Source organism: Acinonyx jubatus, chromosome A3, assembly GCF_027475565.1.
Source record: "Acinonyx jubatus isolate Ajub_Pintada_27869175 chromosome A3, VMU_Ajub_asm_v1.0, whole genome shotgun sequence".
NCBI classification, from domain to species: Eukaryota; Metazoa; Chordata; class Mammalia; order Carnivora; family Felidae; genus Acinonyx; species Acinonyx jubatus.
The window spans coordinates 79,199,497-79,221,977 of NC_069388.1; the positions used below are offsets into that span (position 1 = coordinate 79,199,497).

Below are 22,481 nucleotides of genomic sequence, written 5' to 3' on the forward strand. Positions count from 1 at the left end.
GTACAGTGCTTCTACTTCAGTTTTATTTCTCTGCAGCCAATATGACAAGTTATAGGGCTTGTAATTTCATCAAAGTTTCTTCAATTACATATGACTTCTTTTTCTTGGTAGTGCAGCAAGCATCTGTAAGATATGTTTAATTCAAGGATTTTGTTGTGTTAGGGTAAATCCAAAGTTTAGCTTAGTTCTTCTAGCCTTTTCATATTGAGCCTTCTTAGAAACAAGGATATATTTATAATCATAATGACATTGTGTGTTTTCCCTAATTCTTACAGAAAGCCACTCTGGATTGTAACATAAGGATAATGACTTTTGTACATTACCTGTCTACGTGCTAATGATGATTGGAATGAATCATTGCAATGACATTTGCAGATTATCTGGCCCATGTACCTATTACTCAAGCTGTAATTGAATCAATGTCTTAGTAGTATAATTTGATACAGAAAAACATTTTAATAAAGACAATCCTTTAAATAATAGGAAATCTAAGAAAAAAAATGTGTTTGTACCCAGTTCATTGATCCCCCTACCTCATCCATGGACCATTCTCCACTCTATTTCCAGGTTAAGTGACTAGAACTATTTGAAAATCACAGTGCAAAGTCACCATTAGATAAAAAGATATTTAATATTCATTTTTATACATGTCAAATTGACGTTATTAAAAGAACTATTATTTATTCTAAAGTAAATACTTTATTACATTAGGAATTCCATTTTTACCTACTTCTTCATAATAAGTAGAATTGAACCTAAATTTATTGAATTTTTTGGCTTGTGTATTTTTCCACATTTACTTTGTATGGGTGATTACTTAATGAACAGCCCTTTGTAAGGTTGCTTTATATAAGAATTTGTTAATATGGCAGTTAATAAAAATATAATAAAAATAAGAAATTATATCCTTGGTGTTTCTTAGTCTTTTCACAGGAGCAGTGAATGTATAATCTTAATTTGGAGTCGATGATTTTAATTTTTTGGCACTAACATGCTTTTGTCAAGTGGGGGCATCATTGGTCTTTCTTAAGTAAGCTTTGTAGCGAGAATGGTTTGCATGTTAAACTTAAGTGATATTAGGGGTAAATAATAATCCTCCTTTCACCTTATTTTAGAGGGCCCTATTTTATGTTTATCATCAGCACTCTTAACTGATAGCAAAATTTAAAGTCCAGAAGCCTATTGTAGTTTTCTTTATGGTTTTCAATTGTACCAGCCTTACAATTACTATCACAAAATGTTGTTTTTATTCAGTAAAAGAAAGTGACATGGTTTTAAGAAAAATAAAAGTTTAGGATAAAAATCTTATGTAGTTTTTTTTTGTCATCATTGTTTTAAATATATAAACAAGGGAAAAACCAAGTATATGCTTAAGATTTAGCCACACACACACACACACACACACACACACACACACACCCCTAACTGACCTACAAAAGTAACTATCAGTGATAATTAGAAGATATTTTGAGCAAATCCAAATCACACACTGTTGTGTGCTGTTGCTACCAATACCTGACTGTTGCTAATAACTCTAAATCTGTTTTGCCATCATAAAATTTATATAAGAAATATGTTTGAGTATGATTACCATTGTGCTATCAAAAATATGATTACTGTATTTAAAAAAACTTAATAGGATCTTGGTCTTTCCACTGCTAACAATTTGTGCTACAGTTAGATTTCAAAATACATTATTTTTAATCTAGTCAAAAAGGAACTATATTTATCCATGATTGTATTTGAGGAAAATTTTTTAGGGTATAAGAGTTACACAGATATTCAGACTTAAGTATTTAAATACTTCAATATAATGTTTCCATCATTGTAGCTCTTGGCTTGTTCTTATGTATGAGTTTAAAATCTTGCATATCTACATCCTTGTCAGGCAAATGCCATAGGCTAAAACTGAAGATAATAACTTAAGATTCATGTCTCCTTCTTGGAGGTTTCATTTGTCTTGAATTGACATTTTTGAAGGACCTAAACTGACATCAAAGGGTTTAAATGATCTACTTAGGTCAATTAATGTTAATTTTCATCTTTCATTAAATTATTTTAATGTTTTTCTCTTTTTCTTTTTTTCTAGCCAAGTCCTATACCAAGTCCTGTTTTGGGGCGAAAGCCAAATGCTAGTCAGTCATTGCTTGTATGGTGTAAAGAAGTTACAAAAAACTACCGGGGAGTGAAAATCACCAATTTTACTACATCATGGAGAAACGGTTTATCTTTTTGTGCAATATTACACCACTTTAGACCAGATTTAATGTAAGTAGAACATTTTCCATTCCCTATAAATTGTTTTGTAAATAATAGTTTCTTTAAAAACCTAAATAACTTCTCTTTTTTTAAGTTTATTTATTTATGCTTTTGTGTGCCCATGTGCACAGAGAGGGAGAGGGAGAATCCCAAGCAGGCTCCGCAATGTCAGTGCAGAACCCAATGTGGGGCCTAGACTCATGAACTGTGAGATCATGACCTGAGCTGAAATCAAGAGTTGGATGCTTGGGGCGCCTGGGTGGCTCAGTCGGTTGGGCGACCGACTTCGGCTCAGGTCATGATCTCACACTCCGTGAGTTCGAGCCCCGCATCGGGCTCTGTGCTGACAGCTTGGAGCCTGGAGCCTGTTTCAGATTCTGTGTCTCCCTCTCTCTCTGACCCTCCCCTGTTCATGCTCTGTCTCTCTATGTCTCAAAAATAAATAAACGTCAAATAAAAAAAATTAAAAAAAAAAAAAAAGAGTTGGATGCTTAACCGACTCAGCCACCCAGGCACCCCAAACATAAATAATTTCATTAACGCATGTCCTGAAACAGTTGACTTTGTTTTCCTTATTATTCACACCTTTTGCTTTTTGAGAAAAGAAATGGGTGCCAAAAAGAAAAGTTCTCCCTTCTTGATGCCTAAAACCTATCTTCTCTTAAAAAAAAAAAAAAAGTTTTTTCTTCTTAATCTCATACAAATAACTGACTTTAAATTATTATGAGGGGCACCTGGGTGGCTCAGTCGGTTGAGTGTCCGACTTCGGCTCAGGTCATGATCTCATGGTTCATGGGTTTGAGCCCCACATCAGGCTCTGAGCTGACAGCTCAGAGCCTGAAGCCTGCTTCAGATTCTGTCTCTGGCTCTCTCTGTCCCTCCCCACTTGTGCTTTGTCTCTCTGTCTCTAAAATAAATAAACATTAAAAAAATTTTTTTTAATTATTATGAAAATTGTGTTACTGTTAAAATGAGATGAGACATATTAGCCCATAGCTCTTTGTACATTGACAACAAGGGATTACCTCATGGTAAATTTGGTTGTTAAGACGGGTCTCTGGTGCCCTGCCTTAACTTTTCTTTTAGATGGAAAGCTTCAGGCAATGAAACATGTAATCACTATATTCATTCATTCATTCATTCATTCATTTGCTTACTTACTTACTTACTTACTTACTTACTTACTTACTTTTCCACACTATTAGTTTGGTTGATTGAACTGCTGTGAAATTGCTAGTTACTCTTTGGTATTATTGAATGTCAAATTTTTAGATTCAAGTTTCTTTTTAAGCAGCTGTTTTTATCAAATACTGTATGTACCTACGGTGCCTTTTTCTTCCCCAGTGACTACAAGTCTCTGAATCCTCAAGATATTAAAGAGAACAACAAAAAGGTAAGAATTGCCAAGGAAAAAAAATACATAGTTTCCAGTTTGGCTCTTCTGCAGCTTTTATTGATTTAGGAAAAGTGAGGTTGTGTTGTAAGGTCATAACTGCAGCTCACAGAAAGAAGATAGTCTGCTTCTTGCAGTGCAAATTAGGATGCATAGTTTACTCTAGGTTGTCTTACCCTAGGTTGTCATGGCTATTAAAGATCACAAGTGCCAGACTGGCATCAAATTTTAATACATGTATGGACTTCATTCACTGTTAAATATTTGTTAAAGCATACTGTTTTTATTCGAGATTTAGCTTTTAAAAAGTGCACTCAATGCTCTTGTACCATAAATGATTATGAGTTTAGAAAAATATGTTGGGAGGGAATGAGGGCAGGTATGCAAGAAAGCAAGCATATGTTCCTAGAAGCAAAAAGATATGAACATTGGGTTTTGGTTTTTATTTTTGTTTTTTTTTCACTTTCTGGTAAACTGTATAGTTTTTCCACATAATTAATTAGCATACTGAGGGCAGAGCTTCCTAATTACTGTGCAGGGGGATATTGATTCTTTTGGCCGTCAGGGTAGCTATGTGGGGCTGAGTTGCCCAGAGGCTGCTGGGCTAGCTGACTGTGGTTGCAGGCTAACTTAACTATTTACCCCAGTGCACAGTACAATATTATAACATGTATGTGCACTGTGACATGAGAAAGGAGGGAAGCACTAACTCAACACACAGTAGGTACTCATTGTTTTTTATACTGAATTGAATTCTTCAGCTGAAAAGTTAATGAAATACATTGTTGTCTTAGAATAGGAGTTCTTAATGTGGGAGCTATGGACAGAATTCAGGGGGTTCTTGAACATGACTAGGGGGAAAATGTATTTTATTTTCTTAATTCTTTAAGTGAAATTTAGCATTTCCTTTCATTATGAATTTTGGCAACACACCACTTTAGCATTAGCCATGCCTAAGACTTTATCACCTTAAGAATCTCAGATATTTTGATATCACCTTGCAGTTGCAGTTGTAATACCTTCACATATCTTTTAAGCTCATCACTTCTTCACAATTACAGTTAATACATTCACCAGAAGTATACGTATTGCTGTTTCTCAAATTCAGTCTTACTAATATTTTTATGGTTTTATTTTTCATATAACTGGTTTCTTCTGTAATCCTATGTATTTTATAAACATACAGCATTATTCTGAAAAGGGTGTATTGCCAAAAGGATTCATAGGACAAAGTGATTAATAACCTCTGGTCTAAAGTTTTCAGTCTACTTTAAATTAAATAATTAAAACCACCAATGAGTGTTAAAAAGTCCATAAATGGAATCTTGATAGAAATTCAGTTAACAGATGAGAATTTAATTCAACAATTTTTTACTTTTATTGCCCTCTAAACCCAAAAATTTGTATTGTCATTAAAAAAACCTTTACAAATGCCTGATGATGGCCCTAGAGAAATACATTTTAAAACTGTTAGGTTTTTTAATTGAAATATGCCACCAAAAAAGGTAATCTTAAAATATCAGTGTGTTTTTCCTTATAGAAATCACATCTGTGGTAGGTATGCTACAGAGTAAGTCATTCTTGTGAATTATTTCTTGTATAATTTTGGAGAGCTTGTATGATAGTTCTATGCCTGCATTTTTTTGCATTTGAATAAAATACTAAGCTAATTTAAATGCAGATAAGAGCATAAAATAGAGCATTATTATTTTTGTAAAGTGAAGCTTTTAAATTAATGTTTGAAATTTTGAAAAGGAAACATTGTTGATTTTACCTGGCTATGTATTTTTAAGAGTATGGAGATTTGCCTTAAGGTTTAGGTCACACTTCTTTACATTATTTTTTCAGGAACTTAATAATGATGAGCATACCTTGGGTTTACATATTACTACATAGAGAAGAATATCCTATTACGTTTTTTCTCAATTAGATCTTCTAGGGTAGATAATCATGGCTTTTTGAAAGGATTTTAATTTAGATGGTCCTATTCATTGCACAATTGAATAAATAATTGTCATACAATCTTTGCTTTTCATCACTTTGCAACTTCCTACCTGGTATCTACATTGAGTATCAGCTGCTACCTGCAGATTTATTTCTGGCTTCACACAATTCTTCCCGATAACCTCATCTGCCCTTGATTGGACTTAAAGCAGCCTAAGAAACAATGCATGTGTCTTAAGTTCCATGCAGATGCATAACATAACTGGCAATGACTCCTCCTTACCAATTAAATAACATCTAGGAATGAATACGGCCATTTTCTTTGAAAGACCTCTTTTTTTTCGTCCTCACATAAACAGCTGAAAAGACAGGTGATTGACCACAGCAAAAGAGGTTAACCTAGGGGAAGATTCCTTTATAAAGTCTTGACCTCGCTTACAAGAAACCCAGTTTGTTTTTAAATGGTTTTTTTAGTGCAGTTAGTGTGCATAAAGTGAATTGCTACATAAAGCAAAACACCAGCAGGAGATTCCCCACAAGGAAGCTAATCATTTTCCCAGGTCTGTAAAAAGTACTGAATAAAAAAGGTATTTACCTGTGACATATGATCTTAACCAGTATGTCAGTGTTTTAGATAATTGGGAAATGTTTAGAATACTGCCTGTGGTGCTTTTCGTGATGGTCTGCAATTGATGTCTGTCAATCAAGTTGTCAAGACACATGAGGAGGAAAATGACTTTAATTTTCCTAAAACATGTAAAATAACAAACAGGCCTAAACATGCACACCAACTGAGCCATTCTCTTGAGTAAATATTTTGAGGTACCTATATTATGAAACATAGTGCTGTGAAAATTGAAGAGGTTTTAATATTGCAATTTATTTTTCATTTTCTTTCTTACTTATTCCACAACATTTATTAAACTCCAGGAAGACTTTGAGATGAGGATTAAATTCAAAGGTAGAAATGCTCTTTAACATGTAAGTGCAAAAGACTAATTCCTTCTAAATTGTTACATAATTTGTTAACCTTTATTTTAAGAAAAACTTTGAGTTATGATCCTACATCTAGGTTGTTACAAAGACTAGACATTTTATATTCCAAAGTGAGAGTACAACTAGAGGGTCCTTACTTTTTCCAAGAGTATATCTGAACCTTTAGGCATATTTTTAATACTTCCTAGCAACACAGTGCTGTTTTCAAGGGTTAGTTCAGGATAGTAATAATTAATTGTAAATTGAGAAACAGCTTTGATTCTTCAAAACTAGAAAAACCTGATGTGCCACAGTCATTTTAAAGGCTAACAAAAATAATACAATGCAACCTCACATTCTCAACTAGGTTGTACTACTCAAAACATTTCATTCTTTCCAAAATGGATGAAGTGAAAATGCAATCACTCTTCTCCTTATGAAAATCAGTCCTAATTGGGCATTTAAAAATGTTACTATGTTCTTAGGCTTAAATAGTACTTACTTATATTTTATACCAGGTAATCTAGGATTTCCTTCTTTGGGGATATCTAGCTCTACTTTTTCTTCACGAATCACTGCATTTACATGATCATGGTAAAGAGAGATTGATGGGAATGATAAAGCTCCAGATTGATTATTATTTCTTTATACCTTAGTTCCTTATAAAAAATTATTCTAAGGGTTTTTTTTGTTTTAATTCTCATTTTTACTCATTTATTGGGGAACATTTCAATTGTTATCAATTAAGAAACTTCTTTTTTCTTGCATCTATCCCACCTTTACAAATTTTGGGCATGAAATTTTGTTATTTCATGTAGCACTAATGTTACTAATGTAATATACCCTCCAACAACAACAACAACAACAACAAAATTCTTTAAAAATTTGCTTTTTCTTATGGTAACTAAGCTTTATTTTTACAACTTTATTATTAAAGCATAATTGACATATAACATTACATTAGTTACAGGTACATAACATAATGATTCAATATATTGTAAAATGATCACCACAGTATATCTAGTTAATATCTGTCCTTTTGCTGTTTTTAAAATGAGTGGATTGTTTGAACTATTCAATATATCTTTGTTTTTCCTTTCTTTAAAGGCATATGATGGATTTGCCAGCATAGGAATTTCCCGGTTGTTGGAACCTTCTGATATGGTTTTATTAGCAATTCCTGACAAACTGACTGTTATGACTTATCTTTATCAAATCAGGGCACATTTCAGTGGCCAAGAACTGAATGTTGTCCAGATAGAGGAGAACAGCAGTAAAAGCACATATAAAGTTGGAAACTATGAAACAGATACAAATAGTTCTGTTGATCAGGAAAAATTCTATGCAGAACTTAGTGATCTGAAACGGGAGCCTGAAATACAGCAGCCTACCAGCGGAGCAGTAGACTTCTTGTCGCAAGATGACTCTGTATTTGTAAATGATAGTGGGGTTGGAGAGTCAGAAAGTGAACATCAGACTCCTGACGATCATCTTAGTCCAAGCACATCCTCCCCTTACTGTCGCAGGACTAAAAGTGACACAGAACCCCAAAAGTCCCAGCAGAGCTCTGGAAGGACTTCAGGATCCGATGACCCTGGAATATGTTACAATACAGATTCAATCCACGCACAAGTTTTGTTAGGCAAGAAGAGACTCCTGAAAGCAGAGACTTTAGAATTAAGTGACTTACACGTTAGTGATAAGAAGAAGGATGTGTCTCCACCCTTTATTTGTGAGGAGACAGAGGAACAAAAGCTTCAGACTCTAGACATCAGTAATAACTTGGAGAAGGAAAAATTAGAGAATTCCAGACCCTTAGAATGCAGATCGGATCCTGAATCACCTATCAAAAAACCAAGTTTATCTCCCACTTCCAAACTTGGATACTCATACAACAGAGATGCAGACCTTACAAAGAAAAAACGTACTTCCCTAAGGCAGACAGAGTCTGATCCAGATGCTGATAGAACCACTTTCAATCATGCAGATCATTCCACAAAAACAGTCCAGGTAAGTGAGTTAGAATGATGATTACCTATATTTAGTAAATAATTATTCTATTTTTTTGTATTTACAGACCACTTTAAAATACTACAACTGAGTAAAGGTAGAGGTAATTTCCCATTATATAAAAACCTAAAATATACCTGAACTTCATTTAAAGTTTATGATATAATATTTTAAGCCTAGAAATAAATCCAAATTTGAAGATTGAAGGATAAAGAATATTACCTTTTCAAATCAAAATATTATTTATCTATAAAAACAGAACATTTCACTATAAGAATAAGTCAAAGATATTTCACTATTCCATTTATTAGGAATATCATTCTGAAAATATGTAATGCTAAGTTAAATATTTCCCATTTAAAGTATTTTCTTCAGATATTTTAGTTGCATTGTAATTGATATCTTCAGTCCCACTGTTACTTGTGGTTAAAAATTCCAGTAACATCCGAATTTCTCCCCATGAGAGGAATATGATGCAGATTTGACCTTACAATATTTACTGTATTTAATTGAATCTCTGGCACCATCAATTATAAGATATACCATTATTTTATGTACCAAAAAGAAAGGAAAACATTGCCAGAAAAACATGATAAATGGTTTTCTTATCACATAGAATTTTTATTTTATACCTATTGAATGAATTCTTTTAAACTTATTCAAGCATGGATTTTTTTCATCATATAACCCTCTTATGTATACATAAAAAAGAATTTAAGCAAAATAAATTGGTTAAGATATAACTGACTTAGAATTAGAATTTAGAATCCAACTCTTGTGTATCACTTTTTGATTTGGAGTTTTTGGTGTTCCTGTTTTGCCACACAGTATTATCCTCTGTGCCATCAAAAGCATAATGTTATAGTGGTGCTTCTCTAAGTATGATCTGGGGACCCTGGAATTCTTCTACCCTCTTTCAGAGAGCCCCCAAAGTTGAAACTCTTTTCCTAATAATAATAGAACATTTACCTTTTCACTTTCGCTTTCTCACAAGTGTACAGTGACGTTTTCTGGAGGCTAAGTGATTTGCAATATCTCAAAAGATTGAATACAAAAGTAGGGAAGAGAATCCAGCTGCCTGCTATCAAACCGGCTATTAAAGAGATTTCTAAAAACTAAAATAATGCCATTCTCGCTTATTTTTTTTTAAGTATTTTTTGTTACAATGTGTTAACATCTAATAGGTTCATTACAGTTATTTCTAAATTAATATATAAATATTTTTAACATTTCTCAGTTTTAATTTAAATGCTACATATAAATAAATATAACACATAAATGAAAGCTTTTTGAGATCCTCAATAATTTTTGAGCGCATGAAAGTAATTCTAAAACCAAAGTTTGAAACTTTTGAATACAGCAGTCCTCTACAGTTTTCTCTGGGGTTTTCTTCTCAGTAATACTGATTGATAATTGCATTTTCTTGACCTTATGAGAAGTCCCCAAAATAAGATTTTTGGACAATAACCTGGAATTATATTCCATTTTTCAGATACTATTTAAGTATTTGTTAACTGAAACATCAAGGAATTGCAGTCATGCCACCCAAAATATCAAGCACATGTGTGTGTAGGCATTGATGGCTGTCCTGACTACCATCTGGCTAACAAAGATTATAAGATGCCATCAATTTTAAGTTATCAGAGATGTTAAGGAAAAATGCACATCTTTGAATCAAAGAAATAATAGTAGCTAACAAAGCAAGCCCCTGTTCTCCAAATCAAAAATTACAAATCATAAATTCTAAGTACTTTAACTTTTAGGACAAAAAGACTTTCAAGACATCAGAGTGTCCCTACATAGCAGATAATCAGTAAACATCTAGTGGTTAATAACTGCAGAATTTAGTAACCTAAGTTCTAAGTATTACCCAATACAGAATTTTCTTATAACCCAGATTTTTAAGGTAAATATATTAATTAAACCTAGAAATTAATGTTTAAAATTAAAAACACTCTGGACTTGGAATCTGTACACCTAGGTTCTCATCTTGGCTCTGCTAATAATTACCAGTGTGACATGTTAACTAGCCATTTAAATTCTTTTAATCATATTTTCCACATATATTAAATGAAATAATCTCTAAGAGCCCTTTTAGCTCTTAAACTCTATCATGCTGTGATGCTGTTCAGAAGGTTTAAATGATGTACAATAAATCCACAGGATGATGGAGGCGACATCTATTTATGACCCCATATATATTTGTTTATCAACTGACCATTGGTTAAATGGTCAGAATTTTGTTTAGGGTAAAGTTAAAGGTGTTTTTTGTTTTTGTTTTTTTTATCAGAAGTACTGCCTGACACAAAAAAAATTGTAATATGATTGCTAATATTTCATAGGTTTTTAAAATTGTGCTATTTTAACAGGGTTTTGAAATTGGTCAAATTTCTTAAAAATCTGGGGTTTTTTACATACTACATCAATTCTAAGATAAGCATCTTTTTTACATTTTCTCTGAAATCAATATGTTACTTATAATAGATAGTATGTTAGAGTTTGACAATGTTTGTTCTTTCTTAGTAGTTCATAAAATAATAGTACATCTAGTACCTAATGGCATTACATTAGAGAAAATCTGATCAATTTGGCTATACAGACTTAAAGTCATAATGTTGCTCATTTGAGTGCTTGACCTTTATATACCTTATACATATCTCTCAAACTTTATAACCCATGAGGTAAGTGGTTAAATTCTACTTAATATGTGGGGAAAATGGAGTTTACAGAGTTGCCTAAGATCATTTAATAAGTGTTAAAATTTGAATTTAAAACCAACCTTTTCTGACTCTAAAGTCTATGCTAAACTAGATACTCATAATATCTCTTCATATTTGACCATAATAGCAGTAAAGATAATCAGCCAGATGTAAAGCAGTCAACCTTACTGAAGGACAGTTTAGCAACGTACATCAAGTTCCTTAAAAATGTTTATCACGGGGCGCCTGGGTGGCGCAGTCGGTTAAGTGTCGGACTTCAGCCAGGTCACGATCTCGCGGTCCATGAGTTCGAGCCCCGCGTCAGGCTCTGGGCTGATGGCTCAGAGCCTGGAGCCTGTTTCTGATTCTGTGTCTCCCTCTCTCTCTGCCCCTCCCCCGTTCATGCTCTGTCTCTCTCTGTCCCAAAAATAAATAAACGTTGAAAAAAAAAATTAAAAAAAAATGTTTATCTCATTAGATTCTACCTGCAGCGCTTATTTTCCATAGGTTAATCAGAACTGTGTATAAGAGTTTATAAAGATGTGTATAGGGGCGCCTGGGTGGCGCAGTCGGTTAAGCGTCCGACTTCAGCCAGGTCACGATCTCGCGGTCCGTCAGTTCGAGCCCCGCGTCGGGCTCTGGGCTGATGGCTCAGAGGGCTGATGGCTCAGAGCCTGGAGCCTGTTTCTGATTCTGTGTCTCCCTCTCTCTCTGCCCCTTCCCCGTTCATGCTCTGTCTCTCTCTGTCCCAAAAGATAAATAAATGTTGAAAAAAAAATTTTTTAAAAAGATGTGTATAAAAACATTGTTCTTGATAGTGAAAAATTACAAACAACCTAAATACCTTAAGACGAGTTAAATAAAGTATGATGCATCTGCATTATTCGAATGCTAGGTAAACAGTTTTAAATTGTGTTTACAAATATTTTTTAAAATATTTACATGAGAATATGCTCACAATGGAATGTTAAGTTAAAAAAGCATGATTCTGTAGTGATTATCTTTGGGTGCCAGGATTACTAATAATCTTTATTCTATTTTATTTTATTTTATTTTATTTTGTTTTGTTTTGTTTTATTTTATTTTTGAGAGAGAGAGAATGCGAGTGAGAGAGGGGCAGAGGGAGAAGGAGAGAGAGAATCTTAAGTGGGCTCCATGCTAGGCACAGGGCTCAATCTCATGACTATGCGATCATGATATGAGCCAAAATCAAGAGTTGACAGTTAACCAACTGAGTCACCCCGGCACCTACTTTATTTTTTATTTTATTATTTTTTAAAATTTATTTTTGAGAGAGAGGGAGAGCGAGAGCATGTGCACGAGCAGGGGAGGGACAGAGAGAGAGACAGAGGACCTGAAGTGGGCTCTGCGCTGATAGCAAAGAGCCTAATGCAGGGTTCGAACTCAAGAACTGTGAGATCATGACCTGAGCCAAAGTCAGACACTTAACCAACTGAGCCACCCAGTTGCCCTGATTTTTTAAATTAGTTTTTTATTGAGATATAGCTGTTATATAATATTACATTAGTTTCAGGTGTACAATTGTTTGATGTTTGTATACATTGTGAAAGGATCACCACAATAAGCCTAGTTAATATCCATCACCATATGTAGTTACAAAAAATTTTTTTTCTTGTGACAAGAACATTTAAGATCTACTCCCTTAAAAACTTTCATATATGCGATACAGTATTACTAACTATAGTCACCATGCCATACGTTATATCCCCATGACCTATTTATTTTATAACTGAAATTTTGTACCTTTTGACCCCCTTCACCTATTTTGTCCACATTCTATCCCCAGCCTCGGGCAACTACCAATTGGTCTCTATATCTGTGAGCTTGGTGTTTTGGGTTTTGGGGGGCTTTGTTTTGTTTTCAGATTCCACATACTAGTAAGATAATATTGTATTTGTCTTTGTCTGCTGACTTATTTCACTTAGCATAATGCCCTCAGGATCCATGCATATTGTCACAAGTAGTAAGATTTTGTTCTTTTTTATGGCTGCATAATATGCCACTGTGTGTGTGTGTGCGTGTGTGTGTGTGTGTGTGTGTGTGTGTGTGTGAACAATTTCCTTATCTACTCATTCATCAGTGAGCACTTAGGTTGTTTCTGTATCTTGGCTAATATAAATAATGCTGCATTGAACATAGGGATGCATATGTGTTTTCGAGTTAGTGTTTTTATTTTATTTGGATAAACACCCAGAAGTGGAATTTCCAGATCATAAGGTAGTTCTATTTCTAATTTTTTGAAGAATCTCCATCCCGTTTTCCACAGTGGCTACACCAATTTATATCCCTACCAACCGTGCATAAGGGTTCTGTCTTCTCCACATCCTCACCAACACTTATTATTCCTTATCTTTTGATAATAGCCATTCTAACAGTTGTAAGGTAATATCTCATTGTGGTTTTAATTTGCATTTCTTTGATAATTAGTGATGTGCATGCATTTTCATGTATCTGTGACCATTTGTATGTCTTTTTTGGTTTCCCAAAAATTTGTCTATTGAAGTCTTCTGTCCATTTTTTAATTGCATTGCTATTGAGTTATATGAGTCCTTTATATATTTTGGATTATTAACCCCCTCTCAGATACATGATTTGCAAATATTTTCTCCCATTTAGTACATTGCCTTTTCATTTTGTGGATGGTTTCCTTAACTGTGCAGAAACTTTTAGTTTGATGTAGTCACATTTGTTTATTTTTGCCTTTGTTGCCTTTGCTTTTGTTACCAAATGCAAAAAAAATCATCACTAAGACCATTGTCAAGGAGTTTACCACCTGTGTTTTCTTCTAGTTTTATGGTTTTGGATCTTATCAAGTCTTTAATCCATTTTGAATCAATTTTTGTGAGTAGTGTAAGATAGGCATCCTGTTTCATTCTGTTGCATGTGGCTGTCCAGTTCTCTCCACATGATTTATTGGACTGTCTTTTCCCAGTATATTTTTGGCTCCTTTGTCATAAATTAATTGACCCTATATACTTGGGTTTATTTCTGTGGTCTCTATTTTTTTTTTTATTGATCTGTGTGTCTTTTTTTTTTTTTTTTTTTTTTTTGGCCAATACCATACTGTTGTGATTACTATATATAGCTTTGTGATATAGTTTGAAATCAGGGAATATGATGCCTCTGAATTTTTTTATTTTTACTTTTATGTACTTTCTAAAATTTTTCTAAGAAATATGAATTACATTTATAATCAGAAAAAGTTTGTTTCTGTATGGTCTTGTACCAAAGCAGTCTTTCGCTTTCTGTGTAGCTAACTGGAATCCCTAAAGGTCTGTATACTCACAGAATTTAGAGCCAATATAGGATCTTAAAGATGATGTATTCTAATCACCAGTTTTAGGGCTGTTGGGATTTTAAAGATGATCTCCTCTTAAATCTGAAGCAGGCTCTGGGCTCTGAGCTGTCAGCACAGAGCCTGACGTGGGGCTCAAAATCATGAACCGCAAGATCATGACCTGACCTGAAGTTCAACATTTCACCAACTTTGGCTTAGGTCATGACCTCATGGTTTGTGAGTTCAAGTCCTGCATCTGGCTCTGTGCTGACAGTGCAGAGCCTGTTTTGAATTCTCTCTCTCCTCTCTCTCTGTCCCTCCCCCACTTCTCAAAAATAAACATTAAAAAACTAAGAGACAAGGGAGGCCTGGGTGGCTCAGTTGCTTAAGCGTCTGACTTCAGCTCACATCATGATCTCACAGTCTGTGAGTTCGAGCCCCGCATCAGGCTCTGTGCTGACAGCTTAGAGCCTGGAGCCTGCTTCAGATTCTGTGTCTCCCTTTCTCTCTGCCCCTCCCCTGCTCATGCTCTGTCTCTGTCTAAAAAATAAATAAAAACATTTAGAAAAATTAAAAAAAAAACAACTAAGAGGCAGTTGAGAGCTTTTTAAATATATAATAATAGTTAACATTTATCTAGTGCTCTGTACATTACTCTGTTTCACTTAATCTTTATAATATCCTTGTGAGAGGTTGTCTGTTTTCATCCCCATTTTATAAGTGAGGAAACTGAGGCTTAGAGAGATTGAGTAACTTTTATATCCACAATTAAGTGACATATCTAGTGTTTGAACCAAGGTCTTCCTGACTTGAGGGTTCTTAAATATCATGTAATGGAATACAGCATAGCTTTTAAGTGACCTGTTCAATGTTACATTGCTTATTATTAGTGGAAGAAGGATTAACAAACTCATGTCTTGATTGCAGATTCAGTGTTTATTTAATTAATCTTGTCTGTTTTTAGAAAGTGTTGATTTGTAACCAGTTCAACTGCAATGACCAGTTCTATTCTATTATGTCCTATCAACATGACAAAAAATCTATCATTATCACTTATACATTTCAATTATATCTATTAGGTGAAGAATTTTTGTTTAATCCTCTTAAAACCTTGGGTGATGAAAATGTTCTGGAATTAGATAGTGTTGATGGTTCACAACCTTGTGAATATAGTAAAAACCACTGAACTGGATACTTAAAAAAAAATCTTTCCTTAAGTTTACAGAAAAGTGCTTAAAAATGTTATATTAAAACATAAATATCTCAGAGACCAAAAAATGATTTAATATTTTTTTTAAAGTTTCACACTATAACAAATAAATATGTTTACTGTTTATTACCTTTTCCTTGACCATAAATGCTACTTATGATTGAACAAAAACTATGCAATGAAAGGGAAGTAAAAGAAATTAAATATCAGACCAATAGTAATCTAAAGTCAGAAGTTGCTTGGGGCCCCTGGGTGGCTCAGTCGGTTAAGCGTTTGACTTCATCTCAGGTCGTGATCTTGCAGTTCATGAGTTCGAGCTCTGCATCAGGCTCTTTGCTGACAACTCAGAGCCTGGAGCCTGCTTCGGATTCTGTGTCTCCCTCTTTCTCTGTCCCTCCCACACTCACACTCTGTCTCTCTCAAACATAAATAAACATTACAAAAAAAAAATTTAAAGCCAGATGTTGACTACTTTTGGGGAGAAAAAGGAATTTGAACTATAAACATGGATATTTGTGCTTTGAATTAATGTCCTCATTTAAGGACCGATTTCCTTTAGTGGTCGTTACCTGTTGTTACCCATAAATATATTGTAAGATTACAAATTAATCCAGGAAAACATTCTTCCAATTCTGATATGGTTAATTGTCTTATTGTAAGGAAAGTGAGCACTGGAGAAAACCAGTTTTACTTTTTTTTAAAAAACATAATATGATAGTTTTGAATTTTCTGTAAATGTTAATTGTCAAGAATTTAAAGGATTATTGTCACAGATACTTAATATCTTTAAACATACAAATTTGGAAGACACCTTGTTATCAGTCCTATAAGAGTGTAAGAAATATAATTTTTTAAAATGTCTGCCAGATTATACTATGATTAACAAATATGAAGAATGTATATAATATACATATGGACCTTATGCTTTATGGGAATATGTTCTAATAAAAACGTAATTAAACATAATCCAGTTTTAGGCAGTAAAGTTATATTTCCAGGGGCACCTGGGTGGCTCAGTTGGTTAAGTGTCCAACTTTGGCTCAGGTCGTGATCTCTGAATTCGGTAGTTCGTTCCTCCCTCGGGCTCCGCACTGTCAGTGCTTGAGATTCTCTTTCTCTACCTCTCTGTGCCCTTCCCCTGCTCACGTGCACTCTCACTCTCTCTCTCTCTCTCAACAAATAAACTTTAAACAAAAAAGAAGATATATTTCCTAAATGTCAAGGCTTTCTACAGTTTCTAGCTAAAATTAATATTTTCTGTAAGCAATCTTGTAAAATTACAATCTTATTTCTGATCTCTATTATTTTGACAGATAATATAACCATTGATTAGTTTACAAATATAGATTATGTGGTGGGTTTTCTTTTTTTTTTTTTTTTTGAGCTTCTAATTCTGTATTTTTGCTTTTAAGCATCGAATGTTATCCAGACAAGAAGAACTTAAAGAAAGAGCAAGAGTTCTGCTTGAGCAAGCAAGAAGAGATGCAGCTTTAAAGGCAGGAAATAAGCAGAATACCAACGCAGCCACACCACTCTGCAACAGGCAGCTAAGTGATGTGAGGAACATTGGTTAAAAAGCCATAAATTGTTAATTGCAATCATGGGGGTGAAGGGAGTAATTTATTTATATTTTTTGCTAAGTCATTTTTTAGATTTTTATTTTAATTCCAGTTAGTTAATATACAGTACTATATTAGCTCAAGTGTACAATAGAGTAATTCAACAATTCCATACATCACTTGGTGTTGATCATGACACACACACTCCTTAACCCCCATCACCTATTTCACCCATCCCTGCCACCACCTCCCCTCTGGAAACCATCAGATTGTTCTTGCAAAATCATTTTTCCAGACTTTGTATATGGAGGGTACTTGGTACATTTACTGAACTGATAAATTCATACTTGGAAGAACATGTTGTAATTTCTCCTACACAGCAGTGTTAGCTATGAGAAAAAGTAAGATTTGGGGATATAATTTCTACATAAATGAATGACCTATTTTTTCTTAATTTACACCGTGTAATTTAATTGTACTTTGTTTAAGATTGGATTTTATCTATGGAAGTTACTTTTTTTTGGAAATATTAGAATATACTAATGATGCCTTCCATTTATTGAAGAGCAGGCATCATTATTGTAATGGATGTTTTACATAATTTGTATTTTACTTAACCCCATGAAGTAGATGTTCAAACTACTTTCTGCATAAGAAAACTGGGGTCATAGGTAAGGTAATTTGTACAGGTTAACAAAGTTAGTAAATGATGAATCCAGGATTTGAACTTGAGCATTTTCAGACTACAGAATCAGTGCTCTTTTCTATCATATAGTGCCATGCCTATGTTAAACCACATTTTTATACATGTTTTTGTGTAGTGCTTCACAAGTGATAATGAATATATGGTAATAGAAGCCCTTAAATTTAAGGGGACAGGAATGTCTTCATGAATCTGAAAACTATGATAGCCTCCCTTACCATCAAACTCACATACACAAAATTACATGTTCTTTTTTTTTTTTTTTTAATTAAGATTTTATTTTTTTAGAGCAGTTTTAGGTTCACAGCAGAATTTGGGGGAAGGTACAGAGATTTCCCATATACACCCTGCATCTACACATGCATATCCTCTCCTCTTAACAACATCCCACACCAGAGTGATACATTTGTTAGAACTGATAAACCTACACTGAACTGATGAACCAAACCTACATCATAATCACCCAAAGTCCATACTTTACATTATGATTCTCTCTTGTATTCTACATTCTATGAATTTGGACAAATGTGTAATGACATGTATCCATCATTATGGTATCATAGAGTATTTTCACTGCCATAAGAATATTCTGTTACACCTACTTATCCCTTCCAACACTCCCAACCCCTGGAAACCTGATAATTTTACTGTCCCCATAATTTTGCCTTTTGCAGAATGTCATAGTTGGAATCATGCAGTGTATAGCATTTTCTGATTGGCTTCATTTACCTAGTGTAATGCATTTAAGGTTTTTCCGTGTTTTTCATGGCTTTAAAGACCATTTCTTTTTTAGTGCTGAGTAATATCTCATTGTCCGGATGTACCACAGTTTATTTATCCCTTCACCTACTGAAGGACATCTTGATTGCTTCCAAAGTTTGACAATTATGAATAAAGCTGCTGTAATCATCCATGTACAAGTTTTTGTGTGGACATAGGTTTTTAACTCATTTGAGGAAATACCAAGGAGTGTGATTGCTAGGTCTTATGGGTAAGAATATGTTTGCTTTTATAAGAAATTGCCAAACTATCTTCCAAAGTAGCTATACCATCTTGTATTCTCACCAGCAACGTGTGAGAGTTCTTGTGTTCCACATCTTCATCAACAGTGAGTGTGTTGGTGTTCCAGATTTTGACCATTCTGATAGGTGTTTAGGGGTATCTCACTTTTAATTTGCATTTCCCTGATGACATATGATGTGGAGCATCTTTTTATATGCATACTCACAGTCTATAAATCTTTGGAGAGGTGTCTCTTGAGGTCATTGGCCATTTTTTAATTAGGTTGTTTGTTTTTTATTGTTGAGTTTCAATCGTTATTTGTATATTTTGGATATAGTCTTTTATCATATGTGTCTGTTGTAAATTGAGTCTTCCTACTCTTCATTTATTTATTCTTTGATTTCATGATATTCCTCATATAGATCCTCATATAGATCATGTACATATTTTGTTAGATTTATACCTATCAACTTTTCACTAATGTGAATAGTATTGTGTTTTTAATTTCAAATTCCACTTGTTCACTGCTGGTATATAGGAAAGCAATTGTCTCTTGTATATTAGCCTTGTATCTTACAGGCTTGCTATAATTGCTTATTAGTTCCAAGAGAGTTTTTTTTTTCAATTCTTTGATTTTCTACATAGGTGATCATGTCATCTGTGATCAGACACTTTTATTTCTTCCTTTCAATGCATATGTTTAAACATACCTTTCAGATATGAGCTTAATAACCTCTGACCTTGAGCAGTGTTTTTCACACTTCAAGTCTTTCCACGATAATGTGATATAAAATTGATTTAGCACACTGCAGTAATTATTTTATTTTTAATGAAAAGGAATAGAATAGAATGGAATAAAAATATCAGAACTCATCACATGTAGTAACCATGGCATTTTTGTCTGAAACTTGCTTCAGTCATATGGATATATATGCATACTGGATCTTGATATAAAATGTATTTTAAGCTGTGGGTCATGATAAAAATGTTTGAGAAACCCTAATCTAGAGGGCCGTCTTTGAAGAAATTTTGTAGCTTTTATGCCAACTTCTTCAGTGCCTAGCCATCTGTTATTTCATCAATTTGTTGGTGATTTGTCAGATATTTATTAAATGTCTGAGCTGAGTGTATTCATAGTGACAGAAAAGGCTAAGCTTCTTCCCTCATGGAGTTTACATTATGGTGGGAATACACAGATAATGGTAAATAACTAGAGTGTGAAAACTGCATGATATAGTAGAGGATAATTTAAGTAGGTGAGGGCTTGAGTGATTTGAAGATGGGGCATTGAACTAAGATTTGATGGGTGAAAAGGATCTAGTCAAGTGAAGAGCCACAAAAACAATATCTCTTGAAAAAGAAAGTTTTTTTGTTAATACTGTATTTTATTTGTGGGTAACTTTATTTCGTAATTTTTCAGCCTCTAAAATCTATGGGGAATGTATAAGTCTATATTCCAGTGTGTTGATTTAAAAAAAATTTTTTTAATGTTTATTTATTTTTGAGAGAGAGAGAGAGACAGAGTGTGAGCAGGAGAGGGACAGAGAGAGGGAGACACAGAATCTGAAGCAAGCTCCAGGCTCTGAGCTGTCAGCACAGAGCCTGACTCAGGGCTCAAACTCACGAACAATGAGATCATGACCTGAGCCGAAGTCAGAAGCTTAACCAACTGAGCCACCCAGGTGCCCCCAGTGTGTTGATTTTAAATTGAGAGTACCTGAGATTTAAATGGTCTATCTACCAAGTAGATTTTTAAAACTAATTATTTCACCTATGTGTGAATTTTACATATATTAATAATTATCATCAAGTGTTTATTGAGCACTTACTATTTGACAGGTAGGATTCTAAGTAATTTAACATGAATTTTCACATTTAATCTCCACAATAATTGTATGAGTTAAATATTATCATTTCTATTTTACAGTCGAGAAAACTGACAAATTAATGAATTGCCTGTTGTCACACAGCTAATAAGTAACAGAGTCAAGAATTGAACCTAGATGATTTGATTTCAGAGGTTATGTTTTTAAGGCATTGTGTTGTATTTCCTTCTTCTTTATATTTCTGACATCCTTGTGAAATAGAAACAGAGACTGTTGTTTTATCTTTCATAGAGATTAAGAGAGTAAGTTAGGAAAGAATGTTTAAATTTACTTAGGTTGCAGACTATGACATATGAGGCTTAGAATTCAAGTATCCTGACTTTTAAAAAGATGATGTTTAGTCTTTCATTTGGTTTATTCATTTATTACTTCAAATTTTCAGTAAATATTTTATTGGTCACCCCTTCTATTTAAGGCACCAGTAATTTACACTTTTTATTTCTCAAACAAAATAAATTTTTATCTGAAGTATATTAGTGTGAATTCAGAACAGAAGTTACTTACTAAAACATCTCTTACTCTGTGTCATGACATCTTACTGTATCTGTAAAATATATAACTTGGATTTTAAGAAACATTATGATGGTGACAGTTCATTGAGTTAGATCCTCTTTGTACTCCTCATAGTATGTAACTTGCCACACCTTTCTGGAAAACCATTAGACTTCATCAAGAAATGTTCATTCTCTTTTACCTAATAATTCCAACAAAGAATCATATGCAGGTTTTCATCACAATGTTATTTGTAATTGCAAAAAATTATAAAATGGTAATTGTGCAAAACAGAAATGATCAAATAAATTATAACAGCCATTAAAACCTATTCAATAATGTCTTGAAAGAATATTGAAAGGACATAGAGTGCTCACAATGTCATTTTGTATAAAAAGGATATAAAATATATATGGCATATGAACTCCATTTTTTTTAATGTTTATTTATTTATTTTGAGAGAGAGAGAGGGCTTTCATGCATAAACAGAGGGCGGGTCAGAGAGAGAGAGGAGAGAGAGTGAGAGAAAGAGACAGAGAGAGAGAGAATCCCAAGCTGGCTCCATGCTGTCAATGCAAAGCCTGACATGGGGCTCAATCTCATGAACTGTGAGATTATGACCTGAGCCGAAATCAAGAGTTGGATACTTAACCAGCTGTGCCACCTAGGTGCCTCTGAACTCCATTTTGAAATGATAGAGACTGTGTGTGTGTGTGTGTGTGTGTGTGTGTGTGTGTGTGTGTGTGTGTGTGTTTAATCATGTATTAAAAAGGACAGGAAGGAAAATCATCAAAATATTAACAATATTTATCTCTAAGGGATAGTATAACAAGTGGCTTATAAAGGTTTTTTTTTCCCTTTATTCTTTCTGTTTTAAAAATATCACATGTTAAGATAAATATTTTAAACTAGGGAAATTTGGGGTATCTAAAAAATGTATTTTTATCACATTGTTTTCTTAGTGTACCCAAACGAACTTGACTTCAGAACTTCTAAGATAACGTGTGTATGTGTGTGTTTTAAGGAGAGAGACATAGAAAGAACTCTTCAC

At 33.7% G+C, this 22,481-nt stretch overlaps 1 protein-coding gene across 14 annotated transcripts in view; it reads left to right on the forward strand.

Moving 5' to 3' along the window:
* The window catches only part of EHBP1 (EH domain binding protein 1), a 357,708-nt gene that overhangs the window by 253,299 nt on the left and 81,928 nt on the right, over positions 1 to 22,481 (forward strand). For all 14 annotated transcript variants that reach the window (XM_027072361.2, XM_027072364.2, XM_053200656.1 and 11 more), the window contains 4 exons: positions 2,090 to 2,268; positions 3,604 to 3,652; positions 7,679 to 8,581; positions 17,201 to 17,344. In XM_027072361.2, coding sequence (XP_026928162.1) covers positions 2,090 to 2,268; positions 3,604 to 3,652; positions 7,679 to 8,581; positions 17,201 to 17,344 — 1,275 coding nt within the window. The remainder of the gene's footprint in view (positions 1 to 2,089; positions 2,269 to 3,603; positions 3,653 to 7,678; positions 8,582 to 17,200; positions 17,345 to 22,481) is intronic.